This window comes from Struthio camelus, chromosome 5 (genome assembly GCF_040807025.1).
Source record: "Struthio camelus isolate bStrCam1 chromosome 5, bStrCam1.hap1, whole genome shotgun sequence".
NCBI classification, from domain to species: domain Eukaryota; kingdom Metazoa; phylum Chordata; class Aves; order Struthioniformes; family Struthionidae; genus Struthio; species Struthio camelus.
In genome coordinates this window covers 33,709,933-33,725,036 of record NC_090946.1, presented here as the reverse complement: position 1 = coordinate 33,725,036, position 15,104 = coordinate 33,709,933, and the positions used below count along the sequence as shown (strand labels likewise).

Below are 15,104 nucleotides of genomic sequence, written 5' to 3'. Positions count from 1 at the left end.
TTTACTGTGAAACTACAATGAGCTATTGAAGAAGCATTTGGTATGCAATGGAAAAAGCTGGATAGCTTGTGTTCTACTAACCATTTAAAAGCAAGCTGATCAAAAAAAAATTGTTTTCCTCTATCAGTTCAACACTAAGAAGTGTGTCTTTTTATTTTTCCAGTTTAAAAAAAAAAAAAAAGTTGAGACTCTTATCTCAGTAATCCCTTCCAAAAAAGGAAAAAGAAAAAAAAAAAAGACAAAACTGCAACTTCTAATTGGATTGCAGTTCATACCATTATACTGGTAAGGAATGTTTCTAGGCTTTGACTAAAACTGCTGCTCCTAGCCATTAGCATCATTTCAAGATGGCTGATGTGTAATATTGTCTTCACAAGCTTATGACTTTTCTTAGTAAACACGTATTTCTCATTTGTGCTCTTCACACATATAACATGTCAAAATGTAATTATCACTTATTTATATGGCGTTTCAGATTATTTCACAATGAAGTCAAAAAAACCTGCCTAAAAGTTCTGAAAGTTCAATTGTGATACAAAGTAGAAATGACCTTCTGCATGAAAACAACCTTCAATTTTGTATGTAACAGTTAAAACAACATGTAGCTGTTTCTTAATGTCACCGTTCCACAAGGAGGAATTATTTGATGAGCAATACTTAACATTTAGCACTTCTTGCATGTGCTACAGAATGCAAAAGAACAACCAACACCTCTATGGAGGCAGCTATCAACATATTCTCCCCACTGCAGAGAGAGTGCATGTGCACAAAAGGTAGGCACAAGTGATTTTCCAAAGATTATACCACAAGTATGCAGTAAAACTCAAATAAGACTTGGTATTTTCCAGTTCCTAGTCTTATGCTATTTCTTCTATACATCGCTGCCTGAATGAAAAGGAAAGTGTCCATAAACAAAAAGTCTCCCAGAACAAGTCACAGCTATAAGAATAAAATTAGAAAAGGAGTAAGTGGGTTTACGTCTATCCTATCAGGGAAAAAACGCATTACGTTAAATTTGTTTCAGTCGTTGAAAACCAGTGTTCCAGGATACAATTTTTATAAACATGTTTTATTTGTCTTGCTTATACCATTAGAACTGTAACTGCTGGCTGTCACTTCCCTTAAAAGGGGAAATCAATTCAAACACATACTGGTGCTTTTCAAAAGAGAGCAATTAAAAGGGCAGCAGCAGCGGGCATTTTGAGATTTCTTAAAACCTTCAAGGCTGCAGGAAAGACAAGAGGACATGTGACCAAAAGTGTTATGATTATCCATTAGAGGTTTCCATCAGTACCGGCATCAGTTATTCAGGTGATAATACAGCAAGGTCAAGTATTAGTGACAGACAATGTGCAAGTCATAAGGAATGATAGAGAGTACCAATCCTTATAAAAGTCATTGCTATCAAAGAAACTTAGAACGTATTCCAGAGATATCTAAATACTTCACATCAAATATACAGTGGCCATCCAGATTATATCTCACATTTGTTGCAAAATTTTGCTGAAGGGCCAAATCAAAGCTTTGTTGTTCATGTTGCTTTTGAATTTATACAATTCCATTAGCAGTTATGCAGGCAATTTCACATCCTTAGCCACAGTACACAGGGCCCTGGTCATGGGGAGTGCTGTAGCTAAGAGATTCTTGGTTATCAAAACCCGGCTATAAGCCCATTTGTCGATTTAGGGATATATGCACCACTACACATCTTTCACTGTTCAGTGCTTTAATTTAACAAGAAAAAGCTGAAATGCAGTTGCTCTACCAAGCCACACTTCACTTTTTCTATCCTTCTTTCATGGAAACATTAAAATCTGTCAACTGCCATTACAGTAAATCTTTTTTGCAGATTGTATCCAAATTTGTTGCATCACTTAAATGTCAGAAGTGAGTCTTTTGCTTTTTTCCTGCCACTTCAGTTAACCATGGAGGTTGGATCACCCTGGAAATTGCCTTTTTTTTTTTTTTTTTTTTTGCTTTACTCTTAGCAAGGGTGAGGAATCTGAATCTCATGTGCAAGGCTCAAGATGATGCTTAGGACAGAACATGCAGAGTAAACGTTGTTTCGTTTCTTTCCATATCCAGGTAATATAAAGCTGGCAACTGTAGTCCTGTCATTATGGGTAATGAAAATAGTCCCTTTACAACAAACTTCCTGTAAGGGAGAACAAATAGATAATAACTCTTCTGGTAACATGTATAGTACACTGGCCAGTGTGTTTTTGGCGTTTAATGTAATCCTGTGAATTTGTTTAATTCACTTGCTGAGCATTCATTTGAGGCATCCCTCTGTTTGGTCTTGGGGGCCCTCCACGACCTAGGGGGAAAAAAAAAAAAAAAAAAGATAAAGGCAGCACTGAAATTGTGTGTGAAGTCAAGTTGTTTTAAAAAAAATTCCTCAAAGCTCTGATCTCAATTGGGTAAAAATTCCCAGGTGTGTATCTAGGCTACTAATACATGGTTTTAGAAAGCCCTTCTAAATCAAAATTCAACAGTAAGTAACCTGTCTTTACACTTTTCAGCTTTTTCCTAATATTTTTTCCCCAAGACTGCAAAGTTGTAATAATTTCAAGTGGAAAAAAACCAAAAATCAAGTCATGAAGTTATCGACAAAAGACTAAAATTAAGGTTTTACAATAATGCAAAGCAATAATTGGTTTAGTGTATTTTAAATATACGCACTCTGAGCTAGCTAATCCTCATTTTGCTTCCATTTTGTTCTTCCTTAAGAGACTGCTTGTAGCTTAACTACATTCTTAGAACATGGGAAAAGTAGGTCACCTGGCGAATCCCTCTCATGTCAAACCATCTTTTAACTAAGTTTCTACCTGCACTTCAGAAGCAATGAGCCTCAGGACTCTTGCTCATTACAGCTATGCTTTCTATAATACGCTCATAGCTTCATCACAGCCTAACACTGTGTTGAATACAGTATAGAGACTTCAGCAGCAAGACTGTCAAGGACAAAATTCTTTCAAGTACATCATACAGCCTCGAGCTGTCATCCCTGACAACGCTGTGGGATAGTAACTAAAGATTCTCATGGAATTATCTGTTTGAGACAGAAAACAGTCTCACTACCAAACATATACTAAAAATAGAACTGTGGAAATAGGGCTGAAAACTCAAATTTTGAAGTTCAATTACAGCTTCATCACAAGCAACGAGGTTTTATTTTTCCTCAGACAAACAAACGGCAAATACTAGCAAGAAACTACAGGAGAACATACCTCCACATGCTAAAAGTAATAACAAATCTATAGGCTCTAGGAATAGATGAGCCAAGAAGGAAAGTTTTGTATCCTTAGATCAAAGGAGACCTCCGCAACAGATGCGGGTAGCACATCTTTACTGAAATAGAGTAAAACATACAATTTTGAAGGCTGGAAGCCAGGTATCAGCTTTATAAGCAAATCTTACTCGCAAACTAACAATGTTCCTAGCGAGCAGATCTTAAACCATGATAAAACTCACCCAAAAAACCCTCTAAGGCTTTCATTAACAATAAAAAAAAAGCAACTGAATACTTCTGCTACAAAGACAATTAATTGCGACACTTTAAATGTAAGTTCTTTTCAAAGAATTCCTCACTCTACAGCCAACTAAACTTCCATCAGAGGTTCATGGGATAAATCAAGTTGGAAGGGACCTCAAGAGATCACCCAGTCCAACCCCCTGCTCAAAAGCTGGGCCAACTGTTGAGATCAAAGGTAACTCATTCTTGAGTTACCTCGTGGAGCTCCCCGAGGTCCACTCTGTCCAGAGCCACGCTTGAAATTCTGTTGATATCCATCCTGGAAAACAGAAATGGAAACAAAGTTATGACATAAGACTTGAGCAATTTGTTATGTTTCAGGAAGATACTAATTGTAACTAAAATAAAGAGCTTTTAAAACAACCTGCACCGATGAAACCTAATGTCAGTGTACAGCATTTTTTCAGTTGAAATTAATCTGAGGAAAAAAATTCTTATTCCTACTAGTATCTAATAAAACGTAAAATGACAAATTCTCTCTCCAATTACAGATATTTTGCTCAATGTGAATAATAAATGTAAGCAGATCTATTTACTGATATGTTTTTTCCTAACTACACAAACAGGTGGATTTCTTAAGGCACCAGTCAACACACAAAGCAACCATTCGAGTGGCAGGGTCAAAATCTGCTGTCTCATCTGTTAATAAATACTTGTTCCGCGACACGCAAAGACAGACATTTTCTTAATGGTCACTCTAAGCTTTAAGTAAACTGAACACGTTTCCTATGGACAATGAAATTCTATGCCAATTTCAGATTAGGACGTCATTACTGTGGAAGACAGGCAATCCCAAACAAGTTCATTAATTAATTTCAATGGTTTTAAGTTCTTCCTAAAAATCCCCTATTTCTCACAAAGCTGTAAAAATAGTTTGAGAGAGAGCTCTTTATAAAACGCTCAACTTTGCTTTAGCTGCTAGAATAGTTCCTCCAGAGACCACTCGGCCAAACAGAACAGGTTTCCCAATGATAGCCAGCCATTTAAAATTCTATCACTTCTGTTCAGTATCTGAAACGGTCTTCATTAACAACAAGAAGAGTCCTGGTAAAAGTTGTCATTAACTGATCTGTACAAGTGCTTCTGTTGATGCCTACTTTTTTATTCTATTTCCAGACTATCAACACATAACAGTATCTTACCCGTTGGTAGTTTGAGTAATCCCGAGGAGCATTAAACTGAGGCTGCGTATAACCGCTATTTGGAGTGTTGGAAAATGAAGGACGGTAGCCATCATATCCTCCTAAGGAACAAGATATAAATCTTCCACTTGAAAATGACAACCTGTTAAGTCACGCTATTGGACAAAGAAAGGCCATAATGGACATTTTACCTAAACCTAAGGAAGAAACCTTTGGTAAGTACTGTTTACCTGCAGGTCAAGGAAATATTTGCAACATCAGTGCTAATACTAATACACGAAACGAGAAGAAAGACTTAATAAAATTGGGAGGAGACAGCAATTTGATGTGTTGCTCTAGTAATCTGAGGTTTGATTTACACCACATTCAATCCAGAGCTAAACATAATACTGGGTTCCTGGGATCCAAATGTAACAGCTGGGACCTGCAAGGCACTTTTTCGCATTCTCTACTACAACAAACTGTGTTTTGCTATTACACAGGTTTTTCCTCTACTCTCCAAAAATATGAGAGGAGGAGAACAGCACAAGAGACCTTGGAGTGCTGTATTTGTTAGCCTAATCCCAGAATACCTAATTAGGAGACTGTGTGTCTTTCCCAATCTCATATACACAACCTGGCCATTTCTGTAACACTGAAAACCACATATAACAATCTCCAGATTCATGAAAGTTTTCTTATTTATGTAGCTACAATATCACTCCTCTGCCCCTGTTAAGTTCCAGAAATTACTTTTTTGTTCTCCTATCTGTACATTATTCAGCCCACTCTCCATACAATGAAATATGCAACTCATACATATGAAATATGCAAATATACTTCTTATAACTGGAAATTTTAAAAAAGCTCTTGAAACATCAACTTGCATCTGAATTAATCATCAGATTTCAGTTGGGAAATGTTCTGTTGCACATTTCCATATTTATCTATACCCTCAGTAGCATCTAGATGCCTAATCCACCTGACTAAGCCTTCACCACATAACAGATGAGAGCGTCTGATAAATTTGTTTACCTCTAAATCCATTTGCCGGTCCCCTGTAACCGTTCATTAAGCCTCGAGCCCCACGTGATCCACCACGAGACACTCCTCGACTGTTATAGTAAGGTTGACTGTTACGTGGAAATCCAGTATTCTGTTGGGGAGGTTGCTGGTGGTTACCTGCCACTTGATGGGTCTGGTCCGGGGAACCATGGTAAGTACCAACCACTGTAATGGAGGGGGGAAAAAAAGAACCGACAGTATAAACGTCTGAGTTTATATTTAATGTTCTCACACATGCTCTCTTCTAATTCAATGTTCAAAGCTTTGCAGTACTACCAAGCACATCAATAAACACTTATCCAAAGAAAAACAATCCGTAGGATTAGGCATCAAGTTTACTAGTCAGATGTTCCACAACATGAAAATAATCTAGAAATACTAGAGTGCTGATTTAAGGCAGTGTCAAGAAATCTCTAGTGTTAGCTCAGTGACAGGTATTCCTAATGCAAAGTTAGGTCTCCTGTCCTATTTCCTACCTTTTAAAAAAAATCAGCAACACAAAACTTTGAAAAAAAAAAAACTATGAAAAGACTAAGTTCTACTCACTTCGGTATCTCTCTCTCCCCTCTGAACTGACAGAGGGCTACTAAGAAGTATTTGCATTCACTTCAACTAAATTCACTGTGCTAGGTCTAACTGTGTTGACTAGAGGCGAGATCGATGGGAATATCTTAACAGAGTATAGTTTTAACTGTCCAGGCTGGGTGGAGATACTTGCTTTCTTCCCAACGTGTAAATCAAAAGGTATGGGCAGGATGGATAGCTTCAGGGATACAGTACAAAAACAGAATGCATGGGCAGGATGGATAGCTTCAGGGATACAGCATAAAAGCAGAACGCATCTTTGAAATAAGGAACATCACAACATCTTTACATCATAGGAACTGTCAGAAGTGTCAGGACTATAAAAGTGATCTGAGGGTCATAGGCTCATAGTAAGCATAGTAATAGATGGAATAGGTAAACAGATGTAGGTAAAGCTGAAATAGTTGAAAATTTGGCCTGATACCAAATGCTAAAACAAGATCTCAAAGAAAACACGCAAGCGATAAGCTCCCCTCTCCCATTTCACACGTAAGAAATTAAGATTTCTCCATCAACCAATACAGAGCGCAACTTAGTGCTCTGTATTGGTTGACACCAAAAGCACACAGTGCTACTGAACTTGCGTACAGCTCCTTTCTTCCCAACTTCCTGTCAGCTCTTAGAGCGGAATGGAAAAAATGGTTATCCTTTAGAGTTTTTAGCACTCGCAAGTTTTAAGGCCGCTGCATGATCTGCATATCAACAGTTAAATTTACTTAGCTATAACAGAAATTTAAGCACTTAATACTCCATGGCCCACCTTCACCACCACCGTTCCCATTCAGACTAGACTGACTGCCATTCACCCATCATTCTGATTATCCTTCTGCCTGGCACTTTATATCGCTGATCAGAAATATAACCAAACAATAAAGAACTGGTTCTCCCTCTCGCCATCCACCTGCCCCAGGGCCCTATCTTACAGGAAAGACCAACGTTCTAGACCCTAAACAGTTGTGGAGAACAACGATTAAGCTCTTTTCCCTTACTCCACCTTCAGCGCTTCATTTGTCACCTCTGTCCTCTATCCTTCGCATGAAATCCCTCTCTGCAGCTGAGAATTTTATCTGAGTGGGAAGCGAAGGGAGAGCTGGGGGAAGAATAACTTTGTACATAACAATTTGGGAGAGGAGGAAAAAAAATGAAGTAAACTGTAACTTGGAAAGCATTTTGCCTGCTGTGCTCAAATTATGGCTCTGAGGTCCAATTTTAGCAAAAGGTTCCACGTCTTTACAAGCCTTAAATCACCTTCAAGGTAGGTATCTCAAACCCTTAATGCACAGAAGCCCATATCTGAATCACAATTCTATCTCATCTCCCTTTCAAAATTTGTCACCTTAAATAGTCCAACTGTTTTTTAAGCAAATTTAAGAATCGTCCAAACTTTACATATGCAAAGCAATTACTCCACTATACTGCTCTCATCTTTAGAGTAATCCTTAACCATGGTCATGAATTAAAAACAAGACAAAACAAAGCAAATAAACAAACAAGCTAAACGCCCACCCTAAAACCAAACCACCCACCCAACCATATGTAATTGAATTAAGTGGCAAAATTCTTTTGACTGTTGCAGAGAGACGTACTAAATTTCACCCTCTGCTGGATATCCAAATCAGGACAGAATATTGGGGTGCAAAACAAAGCAACAAAAAGTAGCATTGTCTGGGGGAAAATCTGGCAAGACTAGGAACATTTGATGTGTGACATGCTTTGCTTCGTCTCCTAGAACTTCGCAGCCTTGATTATCTGCTCAACTGAAATTACCTTCATTTGAGTTTTGCCTAAAATAAATTTACCTGTCTGGAGCTGTTCTTGCTGAAGATCTGATTGCTCTACTTGGTGAGGCTGACTGGAGAAACTCTGGTTGTAACTGGCCTGGTACTGATTTTGTTGCTTAAGGGTTTCTGGCTCATTGACAGGAGGAACAGGTGCATTCATGTTGAATACCTATGATGTTAGAAAAATAGCTCTCTGGTCCAATCTATCTTTTACGTTATGCAATGAGGAATTATAAACAAACACACAAGACAGAAATATGAATAAACAAAGAGCATTTTGTATAATTATGTGACTGATTCAAGTGTTGTAACAGCCACAAAAAGAACGATGACCAAAATAAAGAGATTCAGCGTCAAGTATTTACTACTTACTGTTTGCATGGATTGGAATGGAGCTGCGTTAACATTGATTCCGCTGCTATGCAAAGGTTTGCTAGATCCAGCCTGGAATACTTGAGGCTGGGACGCAGTGGGAAGTGATGATGATGATGGGGTCTGGTCTGCATTCAGTGACATTGAAGCCTAATAATTAGAAACAAACAATATTTTAGCAGCTTTTGAACAGTACTGAAAACTTGGCATCAAAGTTCAACTTTTTTTTTTTTTTGTAAATAAAGTGAAAGACAAGGCCTCAATTCACCTCAACAAATGAACATTTTCTACTTCAGCTGAACAGCCTCACTGACAACAGTATAATGGGAAAGGAAAAACCTAGCAGTCTTCCCCCTTATTACCTTGAAACACAACTAGAAAAAACTGAAGCGGAAATAAACAAGTTTCTGAACTAACAACTACTAGTCTATGTCAACAATAAATCACTTTGCCTAAACTAGCGACGTGGATCTCACGTGCTAATGCTGGCATGTTACTTCTAACTAAACAGTTAAGATAACCTAGTAGACAATTTAGTAAGTTAAAAATCCTACTATGAAGGATTTACTGATAAAAGATAGGCTAAAAGTTCAGAAGTTAAATGGAATGGAACTGGCCCTACTGATAGATAACCAAGAATTATGAAGCTTTATTTTCGAAAGAAATGTATACTAACATTAAATCATACCTGCAAGCAGAGTCCTCCCCACCCTGTGAAATCTGACTTGCCTGAATCTGGTCAATTGATTCTTTCTGTGGCCGTTGCTCTGTTGTATGAGAAGGCTGATACATGGGTTGGGAGGCTGTATATCCCTCACTTGTAGAAGAAACCAAGGGAACCTAACAAAATAAACCCCCCCCGCAAGGCCCCAAGAAGTCAGCTGATGCTCACACACAGCTTTACAAACAGTATCAGAGAACCGTGAACGACACTCTCTAGTAAAAACATATATTCCAGCAGGTCTTTACTAACAATGCTTTAAAATTATGTACTTTTTAAAACAAGTTTACCCTCCTCAGCTTCTTCATTTCATATATTCTGATGTCCATATCCCCCCATCCCCCAAGTCAAATTTTATTCTGTGGGTATTTCTGAAACAAGTGAACGTATATTTGCTTTAACTGAAGATAAGCCCCCTCATATAGTTACATGACCAAAACTGCCATTACAAAAAGCTGTAAAAAAAAACAAACAAACAAAAAACAATCCCAAACCACACCCACCACCAAAACTCCCCAACACAGCATCCAGTGAGAACTTTAGCCAACAAAGTAGAGGACTTTGCATTTAAGGCTGTTGGGGACTTTAAGAGGAAATTCATCAGTGATGGGTATGCTCAAATCACCTTTTTGACCGTTCAAAAGGAAAAATCAGAGACAGTTTAGCTACTGCTTGCAAGACTCCTATGAGGAGGTTGAGGCAAGGGAAAATAAGGTAAAGAATACTACATTAGGGTCTGGCACAGGCATCATTTAACACTGTAAAACAAAAGGTCGTAAGGGAAAACACTCTCATACAAGTCGCTCTACATCTATAAACCAACAATACTGGAAAAATACAGCAGGCACACCTACAGAGGAAAAAACATCACATTCCTGTTGCTGTGAAATGAGTGACTTAAACCTTGCAGAGCTCATCTGCACAAGACGTAGCAAGCAATTTATACTAACGTTACCCTGAGACATACAATCTCCTTAGATTTTTCCTTGTGATCTACATCTACAGAGACCACATTCATTATTTGAGACCAGCAGAGTCCTTTCGAGATGCTATTAGTGCTTAATGCAAAATCACGAAGCTCTTCAAGCACTAGAAAATACAGTAAGAGACAGCATCTTAACAGAAAGGATAATACATCACTTACACGTTGCAGCAGCAAGTTTAAGAGAGCCTACTTACACAGCACTTGCAGGAAAGCTCAACTGAAAACAGTATTCTAACTCAGAATGAGTGCTTAACAACTCCAGTATTGAAGTATTATCCACGCAAGCAACTGAGACTAATTCTTATTAGAATAAGTCTACAACAACAGAAACTAAATAGTTAACCTATCAACTCTATTTGTGGTCCGACACTTGCTTGAAGACCCTAGTAGATACAGACTGACCTTTAAGTAATTTTGTTCTTGGCGTTTCTGTCACTTACAAGTACACAAATAAAGGATAACTTGCTTCCACGTAAATTAAAGATATTGCTTCATATAGCTCAGAATGAGAAAGAAAACTACTAGGCAAATATTGAGTTACATCCAATTCTTAGTCCATCTTGAATAGAATAGATAGAGAAATCTTAAGTTAAAAAACCTTTAAAATTCACCAGTGTCACATGAGATATACATCTTCAAGTGAGGGGATCCTAATGCTCAACTACATAGACATTTACAAAAAAGACCTAAGAAAATCACATAAACGCAATGAATTTAAAGACTGAAGTCCAGGAAGTCCATCGGCCCATTAGAACACGCAGAACAAACTGGAACTGCTCCCGTGCTTGTGCCCCCAGGTTTAAGGGGCCTCTAATTCTAAATGCAGTTTCCTCAATAAAATCGTGCTTCAGCACTGAACCTCAGAGTTCCCCAAAAGGGACAAAGCCAGATAAAACTCCATTACAGAAAATTTGCACCCTTCTATAAGCGTTACTAAACAGAAGCTTTATGCTACGCAGTGGCAATGCTGAAGAGATACTGAAGATAAACAAACAGTTTCCCAAAATCAGAACGTCAGCTTTTCGTAAGTTTATCAGAAACTGGAAGGAATCAAGTCCTACTATAATATTAAGTACAACGACAGTCAATTAAGAATCCAAAATACAATTTATTAAACATGTTACCTGTGTAGCTTCTGGTTGCACAGGAACTTGATTGGGCTGGGCAAGTCTCGACTCAGCATGAACTAAAGTGAAGTAATTTTACTTATTACGTAGTACAATTAAACCTTTTACAGAATAGCATTACCATCTTTATTATCTAATAAAGTTATTTGATAAAGTTATTTGATACTCATCATTATCATGAACTCATCATCATCATAGAGATGATTAGCCCCTTTAGCATCAAAGGATTATATACAAAGTAGCAAGTTCCACAAAAAAATTTTTTTTCCCTAAATTGTCCAAAATTATCTAGTTATTTCAGAAAACAAGTCTAAGGAAAAGTATATTTTTACCAATTTAGAAGAGTTTATATGTTCCACGCGTTTAAACAAAACCTAGAAGCAAGTGAGACTCACAGGTCTATAAACAGTATACCTCCAAAGTACACTTACATTTCCTGAAAAAAGCACTTTAACATTACTGTATTATCAGTTGTGATGATCCATTTACTATATAACTGTAACTGAGGCACTTCTAATAGACAATCTGCAGGCCTCCCCAAATATTCTCTCTTAGGATTTACCATTACAAACCTGGAGGACAAACCATCTGTGGCATGTCCAAATTCTGTGCTGGATTCATGGGCTGTGCAGACACAATGGCAGGATCAAGTGCTTGGTTCTCAAACTCCAGCATAGAATCCTGAAAAATTAGATACCACCCAATTTATTGCACTCTAAAAATACTGATATTCATAGCATATAAGTGATCAGGTCACGGTAAAGAAAGCGCAACATTAAATAAATGCTGCTTTTACTGAACGTTTTGAATCAAGACACTAAAAATTCCAAATATATTTATCACAGTAAAAATTCAGTCCACAAATATAAATTAGTTTCTATCTGCTAGAGGCAGGTTTTAAGGGCCAGACAGGATATCAGGTGATCTGTTCTTTATTTTTCATTCTATGTTAGCATTTTCACTTTGCAGTTAAGTGACTAAACTCAATATATTAACAGGGAAAAAAAGGAATGCAATAAGCATGCGCCTCACTTCTTACTGACTTCTTTGTTTACTCTATTTGATGAGGAGGAAGAGAGTTGTTTTCTGATGCATCCAGTTAATGCCCATTGTATTTCTAGTTCTTCTAACTTTGGATGTAAAGGTACTAGAAACTGCAAGAAACACTTGTTGTTTTGAGAGCCTTTGAGAAGTAATCCAAAAAAGTCTACTCATGTTTTCTAGAAGGTTTTCGTAACACAAAAATTAAAATTAGCTTACAGAAAGGGGTATTTATAGCTGCTCTCAGTAAGTGAGATATGCTACAGCATCCACTGGTCCACAATTCCCTGCCTTCTCTGTACATTTACTACAAACAAGAACTAAAGTTCAATAACATTCTAATTGTACTTTCACAGCGGCACGGGTTTAGGGCTTCGGATCAGATCTTGGCTGTATAGCAGTACTAGGTTTTCAAGATTTTTTTTCTTTCTTTTTTTTTTTTTTTTTAAATAAAATGCAGCAGGCTCTTTAAATTATGACTAAGAGCCAGCAAGTGCTATTTTGTTTATTCCTTCCATCTCAATAGTTACACAGTTGAGTTCATCATACCTGCATGAAGTTATATGGGCCCTGCATCTGTGCCATAAGGTCCTGTACTCGCTGTCTTCTAACCAGAGGGTCTGCCTGAGCCACAGTAGTGAGCGTGTGGGGTTCAGGAACTGGAGGAGATGTAGCTTGTGTCTGTTGCTGGAGTGAATTTACAACCTAGTAAAGAAACAAGCAATTGACTGAAATTTCAGCTCAAGCTTCACACAACACAGCACAGAACAGAAATAAGATGACTCAGTTGTTTTTTTAATTTATGGCAGTTGTCTAATTCATTAAGAACAAAATAAGGATAGTATTCCTGAAGAATACCTCTTACAGTCACATCAATACGCCGAAGCTATTGATCTGGATACTCCATAGGATTAGAAAGTTTAGGCTGTATTTATTCAACGTTATTTGCTTTCCTGCTACTCTAACTATTCTCCATTAGGAACAGCACTAACTAAAATCTTTGTCATTTCAGCATGAGAGCCTTTTTTTAGAGCAGGGTTAGAGACAACAATTTGTCTTGCATCATCTACTTTTAGAAATTCAAAGAACTCAGGGAAAAATAAGTTTCAGGAAGACGCACACATGGAGAGTAATTCCTTTTATAACGTTTCTGTAAAATGTAAGCACAGTCAGAATTTGTGGGTCGGTCTTAAGACTTCAAAAATTCTAAGTCTCCATAGCCACGTCTAACTTGAGTTCTTAAGTGTTACCCTACCTAAACTGATTTCTGGTCTCAGAGAACAGCAGGCAGCGTTGTTTGGGGGAAAGATTCCAGAACAGCAGGCTGGGGAGGGCGAGTAAAGAAATAAAATGAAGAGGCCAGAAAGAGACACATAATTCATAGTGGGCAAGGAAGCTCAAAGAGAATGAAAGATGGTAAGAACTTCATCATATACAGAAGGGCAGACAGGATTAACTACTTACTTCAGTAGTGGCCTGGAAGGTAAGAAATAGCAGGATGCTTTCACATACAGCCTTATCAAAGATAGCAGAGTAACAAGGAAAGCTGAACAGAAACATCTGAGAACGTTTGGCATCAAGTTGTTTGAAAGCAGACAGTTACAAGGGTGGCTGAGGTGCAGAAGTAGTAGTGCTTTTACATTTCTGTTTCACTCTTTAGGCAACTTCCATAATCAGAAGTGCCGTTTTCATTTTGTACTCATGTTAATTGTCCTTTAAAAACAGGATCATCGTCAATAACTTCTCTACAGTTTCTCTACTCCCACAAAGCATTCTAAATACTGTAAGTCTATTATTTGTTAATAATCTTCCACATAAACAGGCAAGCCCTAAACTTAAGTTATATGGACATCATCTAGCATACATGCACCTGAAAGTTCAAAATAATTAAACTTAACATAAAGCATCTGGTTTCTTACTGGAACTTCAAAAGACAGATGCAGTACAGCAGTCATGACAAATGATAAGACAACCTTATTTTAAGCAAATCAGTTCTATAATCACAGGTCTGCAAACTTTGAACTCCTCCCCCTTATCCACCCTCAAAGCTTGTAATTTTTTCTTTTCTTTTCTTTTCTAAACTTCGCAAAGAATCCTCTAAGTATCTTCTAACAGTTAAGTGCCTACACCTTGCTTGGCTATCCAAATGTTACTCATATGTGACATTCGGCACCTGCAAGTGCCTGCCCGTCTTAAATGGCTTTTCCCTTGACCAAATCCCTAACCATACCTACATTCCTCTAAGATTCCCTTCACAAGTATTAGCTATCTAAAGAGAAGCTCTTCTGAGAATTCCCATGGAAGTGCACCCTAACGCTGCCAACAGCGGGGAGAGGCATACCTAACTCTGCTTTTCTGTATTATGCAGTCCCCAAACTGCAAATTATGGACTGTTACCAAATTAAATAAGAAAATCATATAAGGGGGGGGGGAAAAAGTTATTTTTGAAAAATGTTATTTACAGCACATATATGGACCCCTCTCATAGTACAAAGCTTTAAAACAAGAGGAAAGAAAAAAGCGAGCCAGAGGACTAGATAAAACTTCCAAGGTAAAACCAGCAGCCACTGACCTCCTATACAGCCATTATAAAAAGTTCTTTATTATTTGACTTTCATCACTCAACTTATGTAGTCGAGTCATTCCTAACAATCCAATATCTTCAATAACCAGGAGTATGACGAGGGACAAAATATCATCAGTTCTTTTTCCACAAATACTACAGTAGTAACTTCAGATGGTGCTTCATATTTTACAGTGTCTTCCTCAAA

General features: G+C 37.7%; 1 protein-coding gene across 2 annotated transcripts in view; it reads right to left on the bottom strand.

Annotated features, from left to right (window-relative positions):
- Window positions 1-1,050: 1,050 nt before the first annotated feature.
- CAPRIN1 (cell cycle associated protein 1) overlaps window positions 1,051-15,104 on the bottom strand; it is a 35,750-nt gene continuing 21,696 nt past the window's right edge. For both annotated transcript variants that reach the window (XM_068945441.1, XM_068945440.1), the window contains exons 10-19: window positions 12,883-13,038; window positions 11,865-11,973; window positions 11,290-11,351; window positions 9,189-9,299; window positions 8,460-8,609; window positions 8,106-8,256; window positions 5,692-5,886; window positions 4,678-4,778; window positions 3,731-3,794; window positions 1,051-2,317 (exon numbers count right to left, since the gene is read on the bottom strand). In XM_068945441.1, the coding sequence (XP_068801542.1) occupies window positions 2,253-2,317; window positions 3,731-3,794; window positions 4,678-4,778; window positions 5,692-5,886; window positions 8,106-8,256; window positions 8,460-8,609; window positions 9,189-9,299; window positions 11,290-11,351; window positions 11,865-11,973; window positions 12,883-13,038 (1,164 nt within the window). In that variant the 3' untranslated portion in view covers window positions 1,051-2,252. The remainder of the gene's footprint in view (window positions 2,318-3,730; window positions 3,795-4,677; window positions 4,779-5,691; window positions 5,887-8,105; window positions 8,257-8,459; window positions 8,610-9,188; window positions 9,300-11,289; window positions 11,352-11,864; window positions 11,974-12,882; window positions 13,039-15,104) is intronic.